The following is a 25,491-nucleotide window of genomic DNA, read 5'->3' on the forward strand; positions in this document are numbered from 1 at the left end:
AAACATTTACCCAGACTGTGCAATTTGCAACAAATTCAAATTAAATTTCTTTTTACTGTTTAGGAAACCAAATATTATTGTTTGTTTTACAGCTGAAATTTTCTTGGTTTCTGACAAAAAATCTGTCAAATGCATTACATAAATTGCTTTCATTTTAAATTGTCACACTCTTTTAGACAGTCACAGGAGGACTGCAAAGAGAAGAAATTTAACCGTACAAAAGAAATGTTAAAGACTTTTAACTCCAGAAGGAGAAAAATATGCAGAAAAAAGAAAAATGCTAGAGAAAAGAAAAGTGATCAGGTATCATCTCATAAAGTCGGGGGGAAAGTTTGTTTGTTTGTTTTTTTTTTCTGCTGGTTGTAATTGGAAAATAGAAATAGACAAGATTTTAAAGGTGCTACAGCAAAGAAAAACCTTTCTGAGGTTTCAGATGTTGAAATAGTGACAACTGATGCAGACATTTCAGACCTTTTCAAAAAGAGCTCTGGACATTTGTACCACAGCCTTTCTTCTAATTCTACAGTGAAATCTCAGAACACTAGGATTACTGTAGGCACAGCTTGGCATCTTGCTGCTGGCTCTGGAGCAATGCAAGGGGTGGGGAAGCTGCCTCACCCTGTGGCCAGAGGGCTCTAATCCTCCCTGTGCTTCACTGTGCAGGACTGTGCTGGCACAGCCCTGGCTGAAAGGGCCTCACTCCTGCTCCTGGCTCATCCCTCCCACACCTGACAAATCCCATTCTCACACGGCTGAAAAGGACACCTCTCATGGACTCTTCACCCCTCACCTGTTTTCTCACCTTTCTCTAGGTGCTGTATGCAGAACTTTGCCTATATTTACATGTGTGAGGTTGAGGATGATTATGTTTTTGGGAGCTGTGAAAGAAATTTTTTTTATTAGTTTCTTGGTGACCTCAGGCAGATACAATTAAAGTAGTTGGTGTAGGATATAGACATTCAATATTCAGGAATCTGTAGTGATGTCCAGCCCACAGCACACACACACACAGAGGTCTATAATGTCCACCTCTGAAAGAGAGCTAATATCTAAAAGAACCTCAGATTATGTTATTTTTGGTAGCCAGTTTTCCTTTCATGGTAAATAAGACTGAATTTAAATTTCTAAACATTTGATGAAGAAAATGTGCTCCATCTTCTGGACAGTAGGGTTGGGAAATGGCTGAAAACTAATACAGTAGAATTTCAGACAATTGTTTAGACCCTAATCCTCTGTGCAACCTTATACAGAACTGTCTGAGTAGTTCCTGCCATTTCATACCAATAGAATTTTATTTTTTTTTTAATATTACTAAGAAAAGCAGCTATGAAATGCAGCCAGGAACAAAGTGTAAAATATTCTGTACCAGGTAGATTCTGTTTGCCATATTAAAATTAATAGTACTAACACTGCTGACTTTAATAAAACCTGAATTTCCAGATTGAGTTCCATCAGTTCCCATGAAATACACAATTTATCAGGAAATAAAAGACAACAGGAAATACCCTACACACAGGACTGCCAGAATTGAAAAAAACTTTATAAAGGGAAAAAGTTTTAAAGAGTAAAGAGCATACATTTAAAAAAGTCAATAAATAGGTTTTCAACAGCTCTCCTGACTGTTAAGCATGCAGTATGCTTTGTGTGCTAAAAGCTTTTAAGAAAATATAATAGCTACAGCTTTGAGTCATTGCTAACACAGCATCCCTAGTTTTTAGACAGGAAACCATTATTGTTTTCTCCAGCTACTCAGCTGCAGAAATAATGATGGAATTCTTATACTCTGGTGCTTGTTTTAGACATAACTTCTGTTTGACAAGGAGAACAAGATAGAATGCCTTATTTTGGGGGAGGCTTTTTTTAACAGCTCTAGATTTTGTTCTGTTTTGCAGCTTGACAGGTTCTAACCTAAATATGCAGCAAATAATTTCTTAAGGGGTCAGTACAGGTGCTCTGCTTCTTCCCTTCAGTCATTTGGAGCTCATAGGCAAGAGATATTTAAGAAATTGGGAAATAGATATGTGACTTTATGCAGTTTTTATGACACCAGGTCCCTAACACAATGATTGAAGAGAATGAAAAATGCATGACTTTCTTTTCCCTGCAAATGTAACACTTTTCCAGAGTTATAATGAACGTTATTTGAAGGTATGCTATGCTTTTATCAGCAACACCACAAGACTTCCCAGCATGCATTTGAGAATAGATGCATGTAAAACTTTTCATCATAAACATTATTTCCAGGAACATTTGACAACTGATTCTTGTAGGAAGTGATTTTTCTAAACTCTAAGTCACTCTGCTAATCCATAAAGTACTTGCTTTTCTCTCATTTCTGAGCTCTGTGTATAAAGGCAAAGTTATAGAATGGGAAGTTTATATTCAGTGCATTAACTACCATGCAACAACATGACCATGAAATATGCTCTGCTGTTCCCAGCTGGGAGCTGATGGTTCTGTGTTCCCAAGTGGCACTTTTACATCCCTTACTCTCTAAAACGCTGATGTAGTGATTTGCTGGATCCAGCTAAATAATTCTATAGGCTCTGCAATCCATGGATGCATTCCCCAATCCCACACTTCTGCCAGGCAGGTCCAGCACAATATTTTGAAGGATGTTATCACCATGCAGGGAGTGTTCCCAGTCAGCTCTGCAAACATGCCCTGTTTGTTTTACAGGATGTGGCCAGGCAGCAGGGATGAAGGTCCCTTCCTGCTGGTTTTGGACATGCTGGGTAAGGAAGAACATCTTGAAAGGGGGAGCAGGGTTCACTGCTCTCACTTCAAAAGACTTCTCAAGTACAGGAGGGGACATGAAAGGGCCTGGGCAGGGAGGGAGCTGGTTGAGATGGGACAAAGTGGAGCCTCCTATGTGAACAGGGAACTTTCCTGCAGCAGGGAGCAAACTTACAACTTTGAGCATGACATTCTTACAGATTCAGAAGCACTGAGTGCTGTTGTGTGAGCTAAGGAACATTGCTGGAATTTTGACCTGAATTTGCCTTTTGTTTGTTTTCCTCTGCAGATTTTTTTAGTATTGCTTAGAGACTATGTGGGGACATCAAAGAATCCTGCTGACTTCCATAATGTGCTTACCTGCCCTCTGCTTTCCTGTAGAGAGACTCAGTCAAAAATCTAAGACAAAGCACATATGAATATTCATCCAAGAACTAATTCCTCCCTTGTGCCTGTACTGACCTCTTGCATCTTTCACAGGAAGCACAGGCTTTGAAGTGTAAATAAAATCTAAGTTTACTGACCTAACACTGAGATGGTAAGGCCAGGGAGGGAGCAGGGTTGGAGGGGGAGCAGACTGGAGCTGGGGCAGGTGGAGGGCAGCTCCTCCAAACCTGGCTCTTGCTGCTTTGCCAGGGGGGGCTGCTGCCCCTCACAGCTCAGTTACCTGCACACAGTGGCTTCTGGCTTTGGGGCTGCTGCTGGAGCTGATGGAAGCAGTAACCTCATGGATACTTTGCTGTTCTGGGGGAAAGCCTCATTGCCTGTGCCCCAAAGCTGACCCTAACATTTTTGTCTGAACTTTCTTTAGTCTGCAGAGTCAGCTGTGGGAGACACTTTTATCATGTATACTTCATTTGAAAGGCTGCTTTATCCAGACTTGCCTCCACATACATATATATCCCTTTTTATTTTATTATGGATTTTTCCTCATATAGATGGGTGCCTCCACGCCTACTGCATGGATAAATGGAATAAACAAATACAGAACACAGAAATGTTGACATTTTTTCACATTAATCAGATCTGTAAATATGTAAGCTTTTCTGAACCATGGTACTCTTTTCTTGGAAGACATTATGTCATGTTACTCTTGCTGCTGTCATCCACAACTGTCTGTAGAGCCCAAAGTAATTTACTTTCCATGTTTTAAGAAACTATTTTTTAAATATTAAAACAGAACTTCCTTTCATTTTTTTCTTCCTGATGTATCTTTTTGTTCCGCCTTTTGACATTTTACCATAATACTCTGTACTAAGTGCTCCTTCTCCTTAGGCTTTTGTTGTTGGGTTTAACAGCCAGAATTTTGCTAAAGAGGCCATCAGAAATGTACATTTTTCACCTTTGGTTGTGAAGGAGAATTTTCAGTCACAATGGAAAGGAGTGCTTGCTGCTCTGACCCGTGGCTGTGTCACAGCAGCTGCACCTCCCCTGCTCTCTCTCCCACAAAAACCTCTTGTGTCTTACCTTGTCCAGACAGGATCTCTTGATCAGGCTCCTTGGGGGGAGGCTCTGCTGCATCAGTCAGTTCCTGCTCTCCAGCTGCACTCTCCACCTCTGCAGCAGGCAGGAGATCAGCTGTGGTGAAGATCCCTGCAGTAGCCAGCTCCACTGGAGGCTCATAAGCATCAGTGAGCAAGTCTTTGCCAGCAGAGTCATCTGCTGGGGGAGGCAAATGGGAATCCTCTGGTTTTGGAGGACTGCTGGTGCTGCCCAGAGCACTGAAAGGCACAGTGAAACTTGGGAGGTCAGTAGCAATGACTTGGGTGTATGGGTATCTGTCCTGAAATGGTTCTCTGGAGGGTTTGGTAGGAAAATCAGGTTCTAATGTAATAAAATTATTAAATTCTTCAGGGATGCTGATCTCTTCACCTAGAGCAGGGCTTTCAGTTGTAGATTCTCCAACAAATACATCTCCTCTTTGATCCACTGTTGCTGGACTGGGATAACCTAGTGGGAGTTCCTCCTAAAAAAGTTTTAAAAGAACAGTTTTCACTATTATGTTTCAGATTCATCGCTAAAAAGGCAATAATCTTTGGCCACATGAGCTAGCAAATAGCTAAGTCAATGTGGAATGATATTATGGGTGGGGTTAGAAGGGATCTTAGAGCTCATCAAGTCACAATCCCCCTGCTACAGTAGTGACATCTTCCACTAGACCAGATTGCTCAAATGCCACATCCAACCTGTCCTGGAACATTGCCAGGGCTGGGGCATCCTTAACCTCCCCAGGCACCCTGTGCCAGTGTCTCACCACCCTCACAGTGAAGAATATTTACTGTATAGCTAACTTCAGTTTCCCATGTTCAGTTTGAACCCATTGTCCTTGTCCTGTCACTACTGCTCCTGATGAAGTGTCCCTCTCCAGATTCCCTGTAGCCCCCTCTAGATACTGCAAGGCTGCTGAAGTCATGGATGTGAAGTCATAAGATGTGTAAATGCTTGGCATGTGCAAGTGATCTTAATCCTAGTGCCTGTAGTTTTTAAAGTGGTCATAGGAAGATGATCTTAACCATCCCTATGAGTTCTCTCTTTCTGTCAATAAGATGTACTATGAAGTGATGAGGCACTGTTTGCTTTGTAATTAAATCTGGGAAGGGTAATCATCAGTAATCTTCACCTGCAAGTGCTCTAAAGAGTATCACTGTTGTAGTATAGCAACACAACATTCACCTTTACAGCATGTACAAAAGGCACATTTGTTATTCTAGAAGAAGAAAGTTTTTGAATGTTTATGTACCTCTTAACACTGTTTAAATTCTTTTCCCATGGAGAAATAAATAAACACAAAAATATTATTAACCTACCAAATCAGGGCCTGCCAGAGGAATAGTGACCACTCCTTGGATGTCATTGTCTAAATCACTAGGTGGTATAATAGTTTCTGCAAAACAATTCAAAAACATTTGAGAGAGAGAGAAAGATAACACAGAATACTTCAGCACCAGCACATCAAAAACTGATCAAAACACATAAACTCAATTAAAAAAAAGACACTAAAAATATTCTCCATCAAAAAATTGCTTTCAAAAATCCATGTTAAGACAAAATAACCCCCATCAATTCCCATTCAAAAAGACTATTATGAAGAAAACCAAATTTTGTATACACTATTGTTCATCTGCTTTATTTAGCATAAATGGGATAGGTCTGCAGAGAGCAGAACCATGGAGGAATGCTTAAAATCATCTGAAGTGTGAACCCCTCAGTTAAATCTGCATGGGCTATGATGACTCATTACATTGTGTTCATTAAGCCTAAAGTCATTCCAATTTTATCCTGAGTCCACACCATTGTTAATGGCAGTGTTTTGGCTTTAGTGTTTAAGTTGCTCTTTTCACCTCTCAGAGGAGATTTTTAAAGTATTTGCATGCAAACTGCTTTTCTAAAATTGGTTATTAAAATTAACTACTGGGAGAAAGTTGATTAAAATATTTATTATTGAAGTGTTCTATATAAGTCTTTTCTTGGGACTTTTAATCTGCATTAAAATATGACACTTTATTCTTACAGAAAGTATTAGTTCAACCGAATAAATTTTTTTGGCAAGAAAATGCTGTTGTTTGGAAACAAAACACTGTAGCTGAAATTCAGTGTGGGTTTTGATGTTGTTTCAGTAAATATGAGTACAAAAAAATATTTTAAATTGTTTTTCCCCCTTTTTTAACACATCTCTCTAAAAGTTGTTGACTAGCTTTGCAAAAATTATTGTGGAGTAAGAAAGGGATATTTATTAGCTGGGTTACTGAATAGGCTGCAGACCTTCAGCTTCTGCTGGAGGTTTTCACACCCAGCTTGTCTTCTGCACTCCCTCTGCGTTTCAGGGTGTGAGTGAAACCATCTTTACTGATTTTGCCTTGGGATCAAATGCTGTTAAAGTGTTGATCTCTCTGATGTTGCTGAGAGGCTAGATGGCTTGCTTACAACTGAGACCAAGCTTTCAGAAAGCTAATTTTGTGTAGAGTCAGATCCCACTATTTTTCTTGTTAAAGAAAGGAGTCTGCCCATCCAGGGAAGTTAAAATGATGCAGTGAATATTCATAGTGTTTATTTTATTTTTCTCCTCTTAATGATCTAAGTGTGCAAAATATCCAGATTTTCTAAACAAAAAAAACCCAAGAAAATAAATCTTCTAATATGGTTGCGAGTTAGGTTGCATAATTATGAAGACACATTTTCCTATAAAATTTAAATTATTTCACTACATCCTTTGGATGTTATATAACACCAAGGAGAATGAACTGTGTCAGATGAAAATAATCTGTTAGAGAAGCAAAGGACTTCTACAGTTTTTGCTGAAATTGCATCAGTTTGGGAAGGCAAGAGTCAGGCTTGTGCCTGGCACCTGCTTGACTGACCATCAGTGAACTGGAGTGTCCCAAGGTCCACTTGTAGGGACTGGTCTTCGTGGAGTGCAGAGGCAACCAGCTGCTGAAGGTCTGTCACTGTCAGTCTAGTTGCTGATATTTCTCTCTCCTCAACTGAAGAAATTGGTATTTTTTCACTTTCAACCTTGTTAGACCCAATAGTTGAGAGGTCATCTGCTGTGCCTGTGGCTTCTGAGCCATCTCTCTCAAAGTTCACCACGTATCGTGCCACTGTGCTGCTTGATCTGCAAGGGGGAACAAAGGAGGAAATGCCCAGAGTAGCAAAATCAATCACTGCCTGAGAAATGATTTTACACACAAACAAACAAATGTGCAACCATAACATAGTATCTTCTGGGAGAGTAATTCAAATTTGCTTCCTTCTAATGAGACTGTCACCTTCAAATTACTTTCCCTTCACCTAACCCTTTTTTTTTTTATGCATAACTTTTAAAAAATATTCCCACATTGAAGAAAATTGCAAAATTCTTCTAGCATAATCTAATTTAATCTGACGACTCAGAAGTCTGTAGAACTGGCAAATGTAGTCTGAAGTCTTTGACTACTGATTTAAGCAGCTATAAATGCATGTTGGGGTTATTAGAAGCCATAATCATACAATAATTATTCAGGAATGTATGAAAAGGGATTAGATTGTTCATAAAACTGCAGATAAGCAAAAATCTTATCACAGCTGAGACAATTTTTTGCTGTTTTTCAAAGAACAGCAGGCTAATGTGGTAAGCAAATCACTTTTTCACTATGGGAGTTAGCTTCTCCAAGTCCACATGGGTGTGTATGGCTTCTCCCTATGGCTTCTCATGTTTAACAGAAGTCTCAAATATTCACCATTTTTAATACAACATTTTCCATACATGTTAAATCCACCTAATTAAATGAAAAAAATTAGTACATTGTAAACATTTCTATTCCACTATGTTACTTTTTTTTTTTTTTTTTTTTACAATGTCAAATAACTATAGAGAGAAGAATTTCACTTTATCTGGTATGTGCTATGTATTTGCATTTATATGACATTGCAAGAATTCAGGAAACACATTAGACAATTCTTCCTTTTAAAGCATGAGCAAAATAGAAATTCTGGAAAACTGCTGGACAGATTATTCCCCAGCAGCACTTTAAAGCAGCAACAACAATAGACTCTGTAGCTGTTTGTAATACCAGTGAAAATCCCCCTGCATTTTATCAAGCTAGTAACTGGTCTCTTTGCCATTCTATCTGGCTTGATAATGGAGATAACAAATCAAATTCTACATTCTTATTGGAAATATAATGTACATGGGAATACAGCTAGGAAATAGCAGATCAAAAATGAAAATTTGAATATAAAGTTTCCCTACTTATTTTTCACTTTCAGTATATGCCTGATATAAATCTTTAGTCATATAAATGTGAATTTTCTTAGGTCAAATATTTTCTTTCCTTCAGAGACATCCTGACAAAATTTGATTACATGAAAGATTAAAGTTAAAGCTGTCCCTGACACTTTGTATCACAGATTTTGCACTTAGGCAGAACACAAGGAATTCACTTTGTCACATCAAGATAAAGACATTTACTGATTTATCTATGTATATAATAAAATTATTAATAATGATTATTATAATTAATCTATAAAACTATTAATTACAGAAAGATTACCCATCTTTCTCCTTCTTCTGTCTTCATTTCATCGCAGAATAAAGAGTGTGAGAAAGGATTGCAAAAAAAGAAAAACAAAGATTCATGTATATGGTAAATCGTTCAGTCACACATATCACAACCATCTTTTGACAATTTATCCTCTATGTGTCATCTATAATTTTTATCTCTGTGTTAAAATGACAGTCTACTCCCCATCAGTTCACTTTTTCCCTTCCAAACTATGGGAATCACCGTAGTCTGGGTGGGGAAAGAGGAATTTCACTTTACCATGGCAATTTGAAATATAAACTTTCCTATTTCCATCACCAAATGGTGCAGTTTGAGCCCTGCCATTGCTAATCTCTGTGGTGGCAATGGGCACTTGTGGCAGTACTTTCCATGGTCATGGTTACCACACGATGGCTGCTCAGGCTGTTCACAGGGATAACTTGAACCATTAATTACCTCTGGAAGACATGCCTATGTTGACCTCTACATATAATGCCCAGTTATTTCCCCTGGTGAGGTCTCCTGAATGTTTATGATGTTGTCTCTTTTCATTGCCTTGAAAGAAATGCTGCTAAAATGCCTTGTACTATGGCCAAGGGAGAATGGACAGCAACACCCATCTTTGCTGTTCTGTAACTCCCAAAGCTGACTAAATTACTGGATAATGGCAATCAGTCCAGTTCTTCCACACTGATTAATGTTCTTTCATACCAGTCAAGTCCAAGATATGAAACCAAAATGGATTCCAGACCTCTTGGAGTCACAACTTAAAGAGGTTAGGTATTGCAAGTTGTAACTATGAGATACTACCACAGATTTTCTCTGCTTGTGCTGCAGCAGACAGCTTTTTTTTTTTATTAATTTCAATATAAAAATATAAGAAACTAATTTTCAGACTATTTTGCTCTTCTCTCTCCTTTTCCTCAGCAATTTTTGCAAAGAGAAATGCTAGGAAGAGGGATGTACTTGTTTAAAATTGCATTGCAATATGACTGCTCTTCAACATGTATTAAATATTGCTAGAAGTACTGAATGTTCCTGATGCTATGCCATAAGACCACATACATATGTCTTTTCCCCCTCCTCTTTTTTTCCTTTTTGCAGTTTCTTACTATTAGTTATTTGTTTTTCATTTGATTCTTTATGCAATATCCTCCCCCTCCCCTATAGATTCTATATTGAAAAAGTACAGAGGAGGTTGTGTTAGTAGCAAACACATGAGCTAAAATAATATAAATGGCAAAACAGAACACAACTTTACTGAGAAAATGAAACATTTTAATTGTTTTAAAGACCTGAAAAAAACACTGAAAAAATTTTATATGTGTGAACATGTGTCCTCCTGCAACCTACTCTTGCTAAGGTACCTTCACTGTGAGTTATGAAGGGCAAAATAGTTGTCACCTAAATAATTATGCTACTAACTATCTTTATCTTGCCATTTTAACAAATAATTAATACAGGGTTGTTAACAAACAATTAAAAGAATTTATTGTATCCTTCAAACTCCAGGGAATCAAAGCTACTTTTACTAAGTAATTCAAAAGTTCATAGTATCACTTGGGGTGTGCTGGCACTTCCTGTCATATTGTCCCTGTGACATTCCTATAAAATTGCTTTCTGTTTACAGCAATACACACCCCACTGTTCTACAGGTCTCTTCCTTTCTGAGGTCAAGAAGGAATAGGGGAACCCTAGGAGCCAACACAAAGAGAGCCCCATTTCCTTACTTACTTGAATCCTAACACACGGATTTCTTTGAATCCTGGAAGTTTCTCAAATATCTTTTTCATCTATAGAAAACCATAAAAAAAAAAAATTCAGCATAAAATCTATGACTAAAAGGCAATCACAAGCTGACTACCTAAACAATATTTTTCATATTTCAGAAAGAGCTTTAGGAAACAGTCTCAACTGCACTCTTTTGGGTATTATAATTGCTCATCTTAAACACAGTATTTGTTTTGCATATACTTGTTGTATTACCTATTAATAGGCAAAAAGAAGCACAAAATATTGTTTTTCTTAATAATGTAATTATGCAAACAAGTGATAATCTATTTCATAACACAGCAAGTGAAACACCATGCATCTAATGGTTTTCTCATTTTCAGCAGTTTTGGTTCATAAATAATTTTGAGATTCAAGTCACCTGTAAATTGTTAATTATTTAGAAATATTAAGCAACTGCAGATGGGTTTAGATTATTTGACAAATCATTTCAAAATTAAACAGTTTTAATTGTGTTGTACAAACAGAATAACGTTACATTTTTAATTTTAATGTTAACAATAGTCAGTTGCATGGTGTTGAATAGAAGTGGCATTTTATGTGTAGTAAACAATGACTGCAGGCACTTCTGTCTGAGGGTAATATTGAAAATCTTCAGAGAAACCATTTTTTGCTAGCTCTGCCAATGCATCCTTCACCATTTTTCTACACATATCTGGAAGTGAACCAGGAAAGTGAAATAGCTTCCACTAAGGAATGCTTATGAAACTGATGAGAGGCTTTAGTTAATTTTACTAAGAAAACCTTTTGGGAACCTCAAGTCATTAACTGCTATCAGTTAAACTGATAGCTGAACATTCAGTTAATGTTATTAATTGTAAGAAAATACCACAGATGTTCCAATTCTTATGTAAACCATGGTAATGCACAATGAGTGTATGTCCTTTGAAGAATAGCTCAGCCAACAGTAGCTAATTACTTTTAACATTTATATTACATTTCTCATTAGGTTTATTGTAGAAATTAAATTATGACAAAGTGCTGCCCATGAATTCCTGATTAAGTCTGAACAATATTCCTGAAGTTATTCTGTTCCTCAGTTATCTGAGGCTTTTACTGATGTCAAAGATGCTGGCTTGTTAGCTTGGTGGTTGAACAGATGGCTTAAACGAGCTGATACTACACGTGAAGGAAATGTGGAGGTCTTGAGAAAACAGGAATGACCTGTTTATAGTGAGGGCAGTAGATTCTAACCCTATTTAGTGGTGAAGGTAACTTCATAGTATGAACCTCAGCCAAAGTCAGCATTTTAGCAATCACTAAGTGTTCCTACCTGTAGCTGAAATTTGGCAGCTAGTTGTTGGTACTCTGGGGAGCTGGGGTCACTAAGTTCAGCTATGAACTCCTGATCAGTGAGAGTCACACTGAATTCCACCATTTGTTCCACAGGCAGTTCAGGGACTGCATTTGTCCCAAGCTCCTGGAAAAGGCAAGGACAAAAAAGGAAAGAAATAAAACTAAGTGACTTTTTTCCTTGTCCACAATTCAGTATTTAATAGGTAGAAGTGTTCCCATTTAAGCCCATCCCCAAAATAACTTTCTGAACCATATTCCACAAAAGGTGAAAGTTCCTAGGTATATCTGTTGGCATAATTCTTCTGTGTTTGCAAACAATTTTCTATTACTTGAGAGTTGCCTTTGATATACATAAATGAAGAGAATCAAACCTTGTTCCTTTTTCTGATAATGAAATGGAATTATCCCTACCCATGACACACCTTTCTTATGCAGTTGACTTTGCTGCTATTACAAGCTGTCTAATTTTGTTTGCTGTTTCCCAACAGGATTTGTGGCTTTTCCCTCCACTGTGAGTACACATCTGTGCTGAGACCAGGACAGGGAGTACAGAATCCCTTCCCAGCACCCCTGCCCTCTCTCAGAGGCATCTCTACAGCAGGTGCTGCTGGTGTGCAGAGGGACAGTCCTGCTGTGTGGCTGCTCTGAGGACACAGCACTGAAGAACCCTCTGACAGCTGACTGGGTACAAACAGGCAAGGAAGGCCCAGTTCTATCTCCCGTGCCATGGAAAGCCCAGCAGGTATGGTTTTTCCAGCATTATTCAATGAAGAGCCACTCTACAAAATGGTGCAAAAGGCCCCTCCTTAAAAGAATGAAACCTGCCTGAAAGCTGGTTCCCATGTTTTTGTATTTTCTACTATATATACTCAAAAAGCATCATGCCCTACTCCAGTGTATAACAGATGCTAACAAACCCCTTCAGTCCTGCTAGCTGAAACAGAGCAGAGCACTCATTGTTTTTAAACTCTGCTTATAAGGTGTTTTCCTCTTTCCTGTTAGCTGAGATCAAAAGTAAAAGGGGAGTGAAAAAGTGGGTAGGAACACAGGCTGCCCTCACCTTCACAGGAGTCTTTGTGTCATTGAAAATTTCATTGAGCAGTGTTCCATTAGGTGCATATGGAGAGAGAGGTGTGCCAGGAGAGCCTGTGGGGAGGGGAAAGAAAAACAAAATCAGGGTAGAATGGTTTGCACATCAAAAATCTTCACCTTTGTGTGCTGTCAGGTGTCACTGGAGCAGCTTTCCCTCAGCCTTTCACAAGCCTGTGCCAGTGGAAGGTGGCCATGAAATGGATGCTGCACTTTACACAATAGACAACTTGTTTTCCAGGTCAGACATTAGTGGTGTGACATGTATGACTGAAGGCAAAAATAGCACTGACTATGTGTCAATGAAATTGTGTGAATTAATAATATTTGGTCATTTCCTGACATACCACATCATGTATTACCAAGTGTCTAAGCTTAGTTTTGCCAATTGAGATCTGTGTCCCTAGGACAGCCACTTTTCTTTAGGGCTCAATTAAAGTAACAAGAGAAGGTGACACTTTTCCACCTAGAGGCAAAATTACCATGCTGGAAGTCCTTACCAATAAGATTCTGTTATATTTCATAAGAATATATGTTCAGGATGGTTTCTCCTTGAACCAAAATGATCATATTTACAGATTTTTATCACTATGTGAATTGCTAACAGTATTTTAAAGAATTGTAGTACACAACAGGGTTGGTAGGTCTAATTGTAATATTCTGATCAATTTATTGTCTTGGCATCACTCTGACTTTCTTGCTTGCCAGTCTTTATTTCGGTTGCTTGCTTGTTTTGGTTAACAAAATGCATCAGTTGACATTCTAAATTATATTTTATAACTGAAGAAAAATTAACCTGAAGAAAAATATAATTTATTATATTGAATATAATAAAAATTATATTATCTAAGTTTGAAACTAGGTAAACATACATTTCAAGACACACTTCGAATACATTTGAGTAGCACATATGTTGTAAAGAGATAAAAACTATTCTCCTCAAATATTATTTTACTAAAACATTTACACTCCACTGAACTTGTCATGCTTCTACAACATTAATTGAATTATAGCTTTCTAAGACCTAAGAATCATTTGCCTTAGAAATTTTATTTAACAGGCAGACACAGAACAAGCAGATTTGATTTTACCTGTAGAAATGGAGGGAATGTCTTCCACCTTTTTGGCTCCTGTTTTTTCTGCTGATATTTCATCTTTCCTATCAATCAAATAAAAAGAATCATTTAATTATCTGCATGTTGTACTGGCAATGACAAAAGTGTAAAACATCACAAACATGTAGAAATTATCCCTATATTAAGTGTAGTTTAAATGAGAGAAGTTACCTCTAATAGAATATTTTGTGATCTGATTAAACAGGCAGTGGAACAGCATAAGGATTACCAATCCTGTCAGGAATCTTCTCCTGAGGTTTTGTGCCAGATTTTATCAATTCCACCAGAGGGATGGGACACAGAGATTAAATCAGTGCACTGGGTCTGGTTTTTTTTTTTTTTAATTTACTCTGGGAAGTCAATGAAGGGTTGACCACTGTCTAAAATGGAAGCAAGACTTCTTGTACATCACCTAAATCAGCCTTTGTCTTCTTGGCTATTCCTCATCCTATCAAGGCAGTTCAGAGAGAGCTTTGGGATTCTTCCAGTTCTAGAGCCAATGGCCATTTCAGGTTCCAGGTGTGTTTCATTTGGTGTGGTGTGACAAAATAGCAGGTGGGCTTATTTTTCAGTTATAAGCATGCATTACAATACCATAAGGATGCTTCCAAATAATGATAGTATCAAATCAGATTCCTGAATCCAGATTATTTTGAGATGTCAAAATGTTAGTGTTTGCTTCTGGGTGTTATATTCATGGGTTAATGACTACCATGGTCCCCAAGGAGGAGAGCTAAATACTCAAGTAAGGATATGGTGAGTATGATGTATGACAGGATTTGGTTTGGTTTGGTTGATAATTATTTTCTGTTTTGAATTTTACAGTCATGTGATGATGAATACATTTTTAATAGCTAGCTGTTAACTTGCTTACTTGCTTGCTTGTAAAACAGCAATAATATCTATCTCTATATACATATTAAGATAAACAGATATATTAAAGATTATTTTACTTGGAAGAGAAATTATTATTATTTTGTAGTTTTTGAGGAAAGTTTCAATTCTTAAATGAGAATCTTCTAAGGGATATTTTGAAATTTTTCTCTCCTGAAACCGGGGAGTAAATTATAATTCCTCGAATGTTCTACAGTGCATACAGATGGAGTGTTTATGAAAACTGGTATGAATGAGAGAACTAAGGGCACTGCAAATGTGTAGTGTGGTGTTGTTAACTGAGACTGCATAAAACTTGTAGCAGTCAGTAAAGGTGTCTGAGCTGTATTTCTATACAGGACCAACCTAGCTGTTAAATAACATAAATAAAGAATATGAATGAATGACAACTGATTTACCACATTCTCTGGATATCTTGCATGGTGAGAACTAAAGTATTATTTGTAATATTTTCACAGTGTTGACTAGTTATATGTTGTATCTACACCTGGAGATTGATTTCCCTACTTGGCATCTACAGAAGATACAAAATATTTTCTAACCCATACAATACTAAAGATGAAGTCCAACCATGAATAATCATTGCTGTCTGTATTTCCAGCTAAAATACAAGGAATTTAATGGAATTTTCTTCACCTTCTGTATTGTGTCTAGGGAAAACAGTACTGCTCACAAAGAACCTAAGAACTCTGAGATCAGTCACTTCATTTAATGCCTTGCTGCTGTTTGCACCAGGATGAATGGAAAGGTCTCCCTTTGGACTTCCAGGGGAGCTCAATTAGGCTACACTATTAATAATACATCAGATCTCCCTTGACAGAATGAATTAAGATACCTAAGACCTCTATGATCATGAGACAGTGTAACCTATGAATGGAAAAGATTATGTGAAAATATCTTGAAAATCAGAGAAAACTTGAAGAAAAAAACAATACATCAGTCAGAAGTTGTGGACAAGATTTTGTCTGGCTGCACTATAGTATTCATGTGCAGAGAACCAGAGTTCAGTGGGGTAGCTTTAATCCTGCCATTCTCCAACTTCTGAGCATTGCCTGGAGCATATTTTTTTCAAAGAAGTCACAGAATAAAGTATCACATTAATTAACACTGTCATGATGTATAAAAATACAGGAGAAATCTAAAGTGTAGGCGTAGAGTTTTCATGCTATTGTTTAATGTAGCCTCTCAGCTAAACTTTATTAAGCTGTCTTTTCTTTGGAGAATTACAGCAACTTTTGTCACACTCCCAATCAACACTGACCTAATGCAAAGCCATGCCTGTGTTTCATGCTCACATTAGTCTGAGAAAACATTCAGTGGTGTCTTGAAATGAATAGGTGACTCAGACATTTGGCCATGTCCATTATTTGTGATTCAATTACTGTATCCTATGGTATATCCACTATACACATCTCTCACAGCACACACCAAATACACCACAGTGCTAGCTGAGTATCTGCTCACATCCACACACACATATCTTTTCAAAGAAGGCAGCAACATCAAGTGGCAAGGTTCTACTTGTGCTACTTACCTTTCCTGGAAGGTTCTATGTTTTACTCGCTGCAAAAAGATTAAGAAAAACAGCATTTTACTAGTGGGTGTATCCAACCATTGAGCCTGTCAGCCCTTTTGTTTACTATACTTTTATGTTTTCCTTCTAAAACATGCCCCCTCCTTTTCCTGAGCAATACTTTGCCCTTGAATTAGCAGCTGGGGAGGAACTTGGAAGCCTCTCCCAGTTTCTAAACCAATGTCAGTAATCCTTACCCGCTGAATTATTTCCAGGTGTTCTTGGGAATTGCTGAAGTTTTTGCCAATGTCGAATATGCAAAAGGTTTCCCTCTGGCAGGCAGTGACCCAGTTCTGATACTCAGAAGTGTCAGGGATCCGATCCAGAAAAATACGAAAGGCTTCCCACACAGCTTCCTGGCAGACTGGGGAAGAAGAAAGGGGCTGGGGAGAGGTGCTTTGTACCAAATAGTAAACTTGAAAGCCTTTTAACAGTGATTTGGCATCTACACATTCATCACTCAAGATGGAGGCACACACTTCTTCAAAATGTTGTTTAAAAATTCTTTTAGAGAAGAGGATTTTCAAACTTATTAGAAAAAACATTTTAACTAAAACTTGCTAGTAATTTAAAAGCTGTTGCCTTTAGCACTTTACTTTGCAAAGCTCATTACTGTGAGATGGGACATTTATTTTCAGTACCTGATACCTACTTTGGCTTAGAGTGAGTTCATTATCTGCATTATCTGAAATATCAGTGTCTCTGAAATTAGAGCAGTAAGTATACTCTAAACTTGCTGTAGGGATGTACTCACCTAGCTGTGTTAGGGCCCCTCAATAATACCTCAGGAACGACCTGCCCTCCCAGCAGAGCAGCTGCGTGTGGAGCAGATGTGGTCAGGTTATTAAAAAGGAACAGGCTATCTTTTGAAGAGATTTATTTATTATGAGCTAGAAATTAAAGCTACTTTCTATCTCCTTTTTTCTTGCAACTCTCTGGTATAGCATCTGATGATAAGTAATCCAGTTACCAGATAAATGTGGCACATGACCAGTTGAGGAGGCATTGTAGTGTGTTCTCCCAGTTTGCCCCACATAAGGAACTGTCCTCATGGTGACCTAAGCTATGATGTGTTAATTCAGAGTTGGCATAAGGTCACAGGAGGCTCAAGCATCCAGCAGCAGCTGTCTGAGCTGTTTTGTGTTGTGTGCTCATGCCTGAAAGCATGGAATACATATATGTGTGAAAAAGAATAAAATTGTCTGAATTTTCTTAGCAAAAAAATTCCCTAGAAGACTGATAGGATCCAGAGTGCTTTTTTAGTTACAAGTGTGGCATGGGACTTGAAGGGGGGAAGGTCATCTCCTAGGCTTTACACACAGAAAAGAGCCAGAAATATATGTCCAAAACAACATGAAGGAAAGATTGTGCCACAGAGGGGTACAGGCTCTCAGGCTCCAGCATGGCTACCAGATTGCCTTTTCATGAAAGACTGTACTGTGCTTACACATTCAAGGATGACACTCCTGTCACCTCATTTTCAAGTGTACCTTTTTTTTTCCATTTATCAGTTTCATCAGACAAGTTAACATGTTCAACTGGGAGGGCAGGAGACTTTACCAGTTCTGATCTTTCCTTAAAGGATTTTTTATTTTTTATGTTTTGATGAAAGACATTGTAATGGAAAATATGCAATTGTTAAAGGGAGCAGAAACACCTTTTTATGAAGGAGTGTAAAAATTATTCAGCTGCAGACTGTGTTTCATTGCTTGCCTTTTAGGAAGTACTCTAGTTTCAGTTGAAGAACTGGATGACACCTGCTTAGAAAATTTTGTGAGTGTAGGACACTGCTGGGGAAAAGGAGTATAAGCTTATACCTTCTTGCATTACAAGACTTATAGAGTCCAATATCGCAGCTGATGTGCTATTCTCCAAAAAACTGGTAGTACAGTAATATCAGTTTTTGAAATGGAAGGGTCATAGTTACAGTTTTTTGAGTCCAGATTAATGATACCTGTCTTGTTTTCAGCCCAATCTGAGATGTAACCAGGAAGTTTCAGAGACTTTCTGGATTCATTTCTATTTCAGAAATGCTTTTTTTGTATCAGCCTCTGATACATTTCAGATTTCTATCTAATGCCCATTGGATGCTGCAATGGATAGCAAATATTTTTGTATCTGTAGGAATAGCTACAGACATTAGTGTAGTTCTCCCATGCTGCCTAGAGCAAGTGGCTGCTGGAGTAAAATTTATGCAGCTCTACATCCAGGTCTCATTTCAGAGGGAGCCAGTTGGTTCCCTAAAAGAGAGCTGAGGAACAGCCAGGTAACACAGATGAATGTGAATGGATGCTGTCTGATAAAGAGGAGAAATAGATAAGGAAAGATGACTTAGGGAGTAGATGTTGCCTTAGATACTTGTATCCCAGAAATGATGACCAGATTTTAGAATTAGCTTTGGACTCTCCAGCTGCCGTGCAAATCCATGCATTTTTTTAATACAAAATAGAACAGCTACAGGATGAAAGACTGGGAGGGGTAGATGAAGAAAGAGAGAAAATAGAACCAAAAATTGAAACAGTAATTCTTTAGGCTTTCTGTAGGAAAAAGAAGAAAAAGAGCTGGGATGGGACTGACCTAATTGAGAAAGTCTTATTTTTAAAATGACTCAAATATATCTTCTTCCCTAAGCTTTTCTCATGGCTTGCTAGTAATTATCTCAGTGTTTATTGTAACACTGCCATAGACTTAATATAACTACAGATACACCAGCACGTTTGTGCAATGACCATTTAATAATTCCAATACCTGCCTTAAACTGGTGCTATTGATTTTGAGTAGCAATGGTGGTACTGCTCTTTTGAGAACAGTGTTATTTTTTTGACACTAATGCAGGCAGAGTTTGTTCTTCATGTTCAGCCATGCTACAACACTGTGCAATTACTCTGAGTTCATTAGTTCTTTGAGTGCATTGTTATATTTTTCTTCTGGTAACTGTCTGTCTTGAACACTGTTGATGCACATGTAACATTTGATTATCTATGTAAAAATAAATTATAAAATCAGTAGCAGATACACTGCCTAAAGGTGAAGAGCAAGATTCTGGAAAATTACTGTGTTTCCTCCGTTAAAGAAAAGACTTTGAAGGAGGAAGTACACACTACAGTAATCATCTTACCTCTTAATCTATAGTAAGCTTGGTGACTGGCTAAAATCTGCTTCACTGATTCCTGCGGGCAAACTTTCACACCAGTTGAGAAGAAGGATGACCTCTTTGTTCGGTGTTTTGCCATGTCAAATATCCTCCTTATGGTTGATATCCTGGATCGCTTCGTCGTTCTTTCTGTTTTGTCTGACCCGGAGGTGACTGCAAGATGTTTGGCTTCAGCACGGTTAATTTTATTAGGAATTTCTGTAAAAAGCAAAAAACAAGAAAGTACATAAACATGCTTTGCCTAGGCAGTAGGTATCCAATGCAAGTGCATGTCTTTAAAGTGGACATGAACTTGAGAATCCTATTGTTAAATTACAGAGGAGTGAATGCACTGATTGAATCTGACCACACAGGCAAACTGAGGTTCAAGTGACTTGGTAAATAATTTCCTTGTATTTCAACACATGACCCCAGGACACACAGGCTCAGAAGTTCTAAATGCTGCTTTCAAAAGTGACTTTGGATTAGATGCACAATTTTGTGCTGCAGCACCTCATTTGTGGGCATATCGCCCTGTAGGGAAATTTGCAGTACAGTGATAAGTAATGTCTACACTAGCAGATAAGTAAAATGAGAAATAGTTGTACCTTAAGTCTTTAAAATCTTATCTTTCCTTTGGGCTTCAAGGAACATCTCCCTTCAAATCAGGTTCATAACCTTGAAGCTATCCCAAGAACTAGACCCTGAAACTTTCAAAAGTTGAACAGGAGTTTTATTGCCTTTGGGAATAAAAAGACCTTTTTCCAGTCTCTCTTTTACTCCACAGTGCACTCCTCTATCCTTCCCTGACACAAACTGAAATATTAAGCAGAACAGACTATGATTGTTTCTTTGCAGCTGGATGATAGGTGTTGTGAATGGTCTGGCATCATATTTCAATAAATCTTCAAATGTTCCTGGCAAAATGGAACAGCTACAGTAGAAAAAAAAGTGAAATCAGTGACTAGGAATTGAAGACTTAGGATTAAATTTTACATATGAAGCTATTCAGTTATGAAAAATGGAAAAGCTTCTAGCCTGTCAATCTCAAGAATAGGAACGTCCATCACAAAAATCCAGGACTCATCTAGTTCCACTTCCTAAGTATTTGTATTGCAGTATTACATGACATAGCAGCTAAATTTAATGTGAAAAAGTTAATGTTAAAAATAGTGTATAAACCATAGATTTAAATGAGCTGAAATACAGCCTTTTGCAGGATCGTGTGACAGAAGCAACGAGTAGCTTTTAGGTTATCTTCCAAAATTTTGCATACACGTAAATGAAGATGTTAAAGCAAATTTGGAAATGCCCTTTATGGTTGTAATTTGATACAGTAATTACAGATGAAAAATAAAGAGAAATACAAGCAGAATAGAAGACATTTGAAAGAATTAGAAAACTTTATGGTATGTGTGTTCATCCAGCCTGATGAATCAAGTGAAAAAATTATTTCAAAAAATGTTTTTAAAGCTTCTAATGGAAGAATAAGGGGAAATAGTAGGGTTAAAAAGGAATAAGTTTAGAAGGAGTAGCACTACCAAGAAAATTAAGAGTAAAAAATTACCAGTTTACTGGAGAAAGAAAAAATGTCATGCTGCATATAACAAACACTAAACATCCTGTTCTTAGGCAAGTCAAGAGAAAATAAGGAAGGTTAAAAACACATTATATTGACATTTTGGAATTGTGTTAATTAAATGTTTAAAGAAAAGTGGGCACATAAATGGTAGGAGAAAAATAATTGAAAAACATACTTTTATATGTTTATTCCTTTATAAAAAGAATAGTATGTGAAATTAATAATGGAGAATGTTCTACCACGTGTGTCAGTAGACATATAAATGTATGTCTATTTGTATATGTCTCAGTCCTTATTAATTTTCAAACAAACATCCATTGTAGAAATCACAGTAGCAACATCTATATTTTAAGATAGGTTCTCCTCTGATATGGAAAAAAATCGACTGCTTGACTGTGATGAATATAATCTGAAAGAAAGGAAGTAATAAAACAAAGGCAATAGGTGATTGTTATTACTTTTAATGCATGCCAGAGACAGTGACCTGCACACCTATAACTGCCTAATTGTTGCAAGGTAATTTAAAATGATGATGCGGTCATATCATGTTTGACATGAAATGAAGGGGAAGTAATTTTTCCACATTAATGTCAGGTCATGAACCATAAGCTGCCCAAAAGGAATTTCCCCTGTAAAAATGCGTCGCTGGGTTCAACAGAACCCACAAGTGGCCAGACACTGAGCCACAGAGTTATTTGAATGTTATATGGGATGACAGAAGATCCAATGCCATTGAAATCTCAAAGTAGATTCCTGAAATCCTCTAGAAGAGGGAATCAAAAATCCACATGGAAAGCAGCCAGCCCTAAGTCTATTACCTTTCACAAGGTGCATTAACTGCGATGGACCAGCTGCCCAGGCAGCCCGACCAACTGGGGCAGAGGATTTTGTCCCTAAGCTCTTTGATAGCTTTTCTATGGAGCAGAGCCCTTTCTTGAAGGATTTGCTTCCTCTCCAGGATTTGCTTCTAAGTCTTTAACTTGAATTAAGAATTATACTATTCGTAAAACTGACAGAGGAGATTCTTCTCAAATGATTGTTGCAATTATTTCAAAGTCTCTCTGTCAGGGTCCCTGTTTAGACTTTTCATTCTGAGAAGTGACCAGATATTTTCTGCTTTCAGTTTGCACTCTTCTACACCCTATTTAGGATGGATGTAGATTTTAAAAATTATTTTTCTTTTCATTCTTTCCCTTCAATGCTGTTTTGTTTGTTGTTTTCTGCTTCTAAAGTATATCCATTGCAAAAGGTTAATTTAATTTATATATTGTGGTTAGTAAATTTCTCTTACTAGAATAACTTTTATTATCACAATTCTTTGAAATCACTTTTTTACTGAAGCAAAAGTTGAATTGGAGAAAGTATCAGCCTTTCTCTACATATGATTGCTCAGCATGAATTTCCTAATATTTGCTGATTGTGAATGGAAGAAAACCTGCCTTCTGGTATAAACATTTCCTCATAATTCTTCAGATCTGTGTTTTCCCCTGTGTTTGTTGAAATTCTCAAGTGGGAAATTTTTGCCTAAGCCTCACACATGTTTCAGCCATATATTTTACTAAAATATACCTCCATCTATATCTTTTCAGACTCCTTGATTTCACTGTTCTGTGTTGAAAAAAAATTATTTAAAAAGACACAAGCTATTATGAAATTGAATCCATAGATATTAGTTGATCCCCCTTTTTTTTTTACTATGCAACACAGTAATTGAATAAACTGGAGTGAAGCAAATTTTACAGTTACATAATTTGATCATGTAAATAATCTAAATATCACTAAGTTGGTTAACTTTTCTTAAAATAAATAACACCAGTATTTTTTTCTAATTCTTTTTTTTCTGATACAAGCACATGCAATTAAAATATTCAGTGTTTACCTCAAATCTACCCTGTCCAATTTGACTTTTTATTATTTAGCTCTGTTATTTCACAGAGGTGACTGTCTCAGTTTTGCTTTTAAAAGGTATGTTAAAGTTTTTTAGTTTTCTTTGATAGCTCTAGGGCAGAAGGACAGATAACTGTAGAAGTCTGATAATGCTTTATTCTACTTCAGCTAATCTCCAAGATGCCTTAAACAAAGGTCTAACTCTCCTTTATTCTCATATGAAAGAATCTACACCAGGTCCAAATTTTCCACGTGACATACTTGCAGAAAAATATTGAGGTAGTTCTACCAAGGTTATCTACAGAATCACTGTCAGCTGTTATTAAATTCTGGAGTTCCTGACATCTAGTCCTGAACTTAGATCAAATATAACAAAGTTTTTTCAAAACAGCATATAACAAATTTCAAAATATGATACAGCAACCTAATTCATATGGGATCTAATCAAAGTGCCTTGATATCCATACCAATCTCTCAAGTGCATAGTACTGCTCTTCAGGTTTTGGTTTCAGGCAGATAAATGGTATTCATTTCACATATTAAAAATCTGGAATTCTTGCAATTAGGCCAGGCCTCTTCTCTGTGTCTCTTGAGACTGGCATTATCAAATTTATACCCTAACTAAAAAAACAAGACAGGAGGAACAGATATCAAAAGTTCCTATAAGTTCTTAATAATCTGCATGTCAAAAAAGGAAAACTACATCAATATTGAAAAGGATTCTAGAGAAAAAGAGTTTCAAGTTATTCAGATAATTGGTCAGCTTTAGTTGTTTTTTTTAAAACTGGCTTTTATAAACATAGAAGCAAGAGGGTCTTATTCATGCCTTTTTGTGCAAATTGAGTGGAAGCTTCTCTATATAGCTTTATTAATTTCTCTGTTAATAGTACTAGTTTGGAAGGCCTCAAATCCTGGAATTGGTAGTTGAAGTTGAAAAATTGCATTTTTCAGCAATGTAGATTATCTCTGGGCAGAACAGCTGGTATCTACAGCATTATTTTGCCAGTAAACATTCATTTTTATTTGGCCTGAGAAAATGTAGGTGTGATTGAATACTAAGAGAAGAATAAAAAAATATGGTAGCTAAAGATTTGACAGCAAAATTCAAGGAGACAAAATTGTTGAAGTCTGAATAATTAATCATTAAAATTATCCAAAGGCTTGAATGTGTGGAAAAGCAAACTAGCCTGAAAAATCAGTTACCATCTTGTTAGGATAAAGAGGAATGCTTGACTGATAAATGAGACCTATTGTCTACACAATAAAATAATAATTAAAGGACAAGGCTTATGTAAAGAAAATGTCAAAATACTATGAGGAAAGCTTATCAGGAGGGTAAATTCAGCAAAGCTCTGTAAATGTGTTGAGGTTACATTTACAGCGGGGCTTACATTTTGTTGATAATTGAGTCAGTAACAAAAGCACGGCTGACCAGTCCTGAAAAGTTGATCTTGGGATTTCTTAGTGGGCTGATCAGTGTAAACACCAGATGGAGCATAGAAAGTACAAAGAGAGGTAATACCTGGGCTCTTCACCCAGAGGCACTCTCCTCCCTTCCACGGTGAGGATCCCACCATCTAATGGAGCTTGCCAGTGACAGGGTGCCCATGATATGTGCTTTCCGTATGTTCCTTTTAAAATCTTTTCTCCCTTCCACAGCATGTTTCCTCAGGTCTATTGCATGGGAATAGTCTAACTGGATTTGAAGGGGCTTAGATGAGCAGGGATAGATTAAAATAAGGCATGGTTCTATCACCAAATGCTGCCTTTGTCCAGCAATCTCTGTCTTCCCATGTAGATGTGAAAGTGGAGGTTTTACTCTTGTTGATGTTCAGGCCTGATTTGCCAGTGTTTTATTAGATATTGCTACTTTGACTGTGTTTGCTTTGCATTTCCAAGTGTGTTTTCACAACCAGTTTTGCAAAGTTCAGGGTATGGAATTCCATACTAGTAAAATTAGTACTAATGTTTAATCTTCTCAGGTCTTGTCTGAGAGCTCAATGCCCTTAAACCCAAGGTTATATGGCTTGCTTGAACTTATCTTCATGTCCAATGTGTTATTGGACTGTTTTTAATGCACACAGAGAAAGAACTTTGAAAGGGACTGAGCTGTGATGATTGTTACCTCCTGGTGGGTGTTATCTGGGCTGTAGCTGAGGCAGCTGAGGCACAGGGGGAACTCACTTTGGGTCTCACTTCTGCAGGTTTAGTGCACTTAGCCAGTGAACTGCTGAGTCAGAGGGAATAGCCACTACTGTGGGGAAGTTTTGCTGAAAGATAATTGACATTGATGCTTAGCTTTGGTAGAAGAGGAATTGTGGCCAAGAATGCCTCCATTTCCAAAAAAGGAAAAGGGGCTAAGACACATATATTAC

At 37.3% G+C, this 25,491-nt stretch overlaps 1 protein-coding gene across 1 annotated transcript in view; it reads right to left on the minus strand.

Moving 5' to 3' along the window:
• Nucleotides 1–25,491, minus strand: part of IMPG1 (interphotoreceptor matrix proteoglycan 1) — a gene marked incomplete at its 5' end in the record, with an annotated part of 54,448 nt that overhangs the window by 22,589 nt on the left and 6,368 nt on the right. Inside the window, 11 exons of the mRNA XM_079298293.1 lie at nt 4,204–4,702; nt 5,544–5,620; nt 7,095–7,348; nt 8,766–8,786; nt 10,491–10,549; nt 11,821–11,967; nt 12,904–12,989; nt 14,024–14,091; nt 16,476–16,504; nt 16,712–16,878; nt 19,633–19,866. Of these exons, the coding sequence (XP_079154419.1) occupies nt 4,204–4,702; nt 5,544–5,620; nt 7,095–7,348; nt 8,766–8,786; nt 10,491–10,549; nt 11,821–11,967; nt 12,904–12,989; nt 14,024–14,091; nt 16,476–16,504; nt 16,712–16,878; nt 19,633–19,866 (1,641 nt within the window). The remainder of the gene's footprint in view (nt 1–4,203; nt 4,703–5,543; nt 5,621–7,094; nt 7,349–8,765; nt 8,787–10,490; nt 10,550–11,820; nt 11,968–12,903; nt 12,990–14,023; nt 14,092–16,475; nt 16,505–16,711; nt 16,879–19,632; nt 19,867–25,491) is intronic.

This window comes from Erithacus rubecula (assembly GCF_903797595.1).
Source record: "Erithacus rubecula genome assembly, chromosome: 2".
Classification (NCBI taxonomy): domain Eukaryota; kingdom Metazoa; phylum Chordata; class Aves; order Passeriformes; family Muscicapidae; genus Erithacus; species Erithacus rubecula.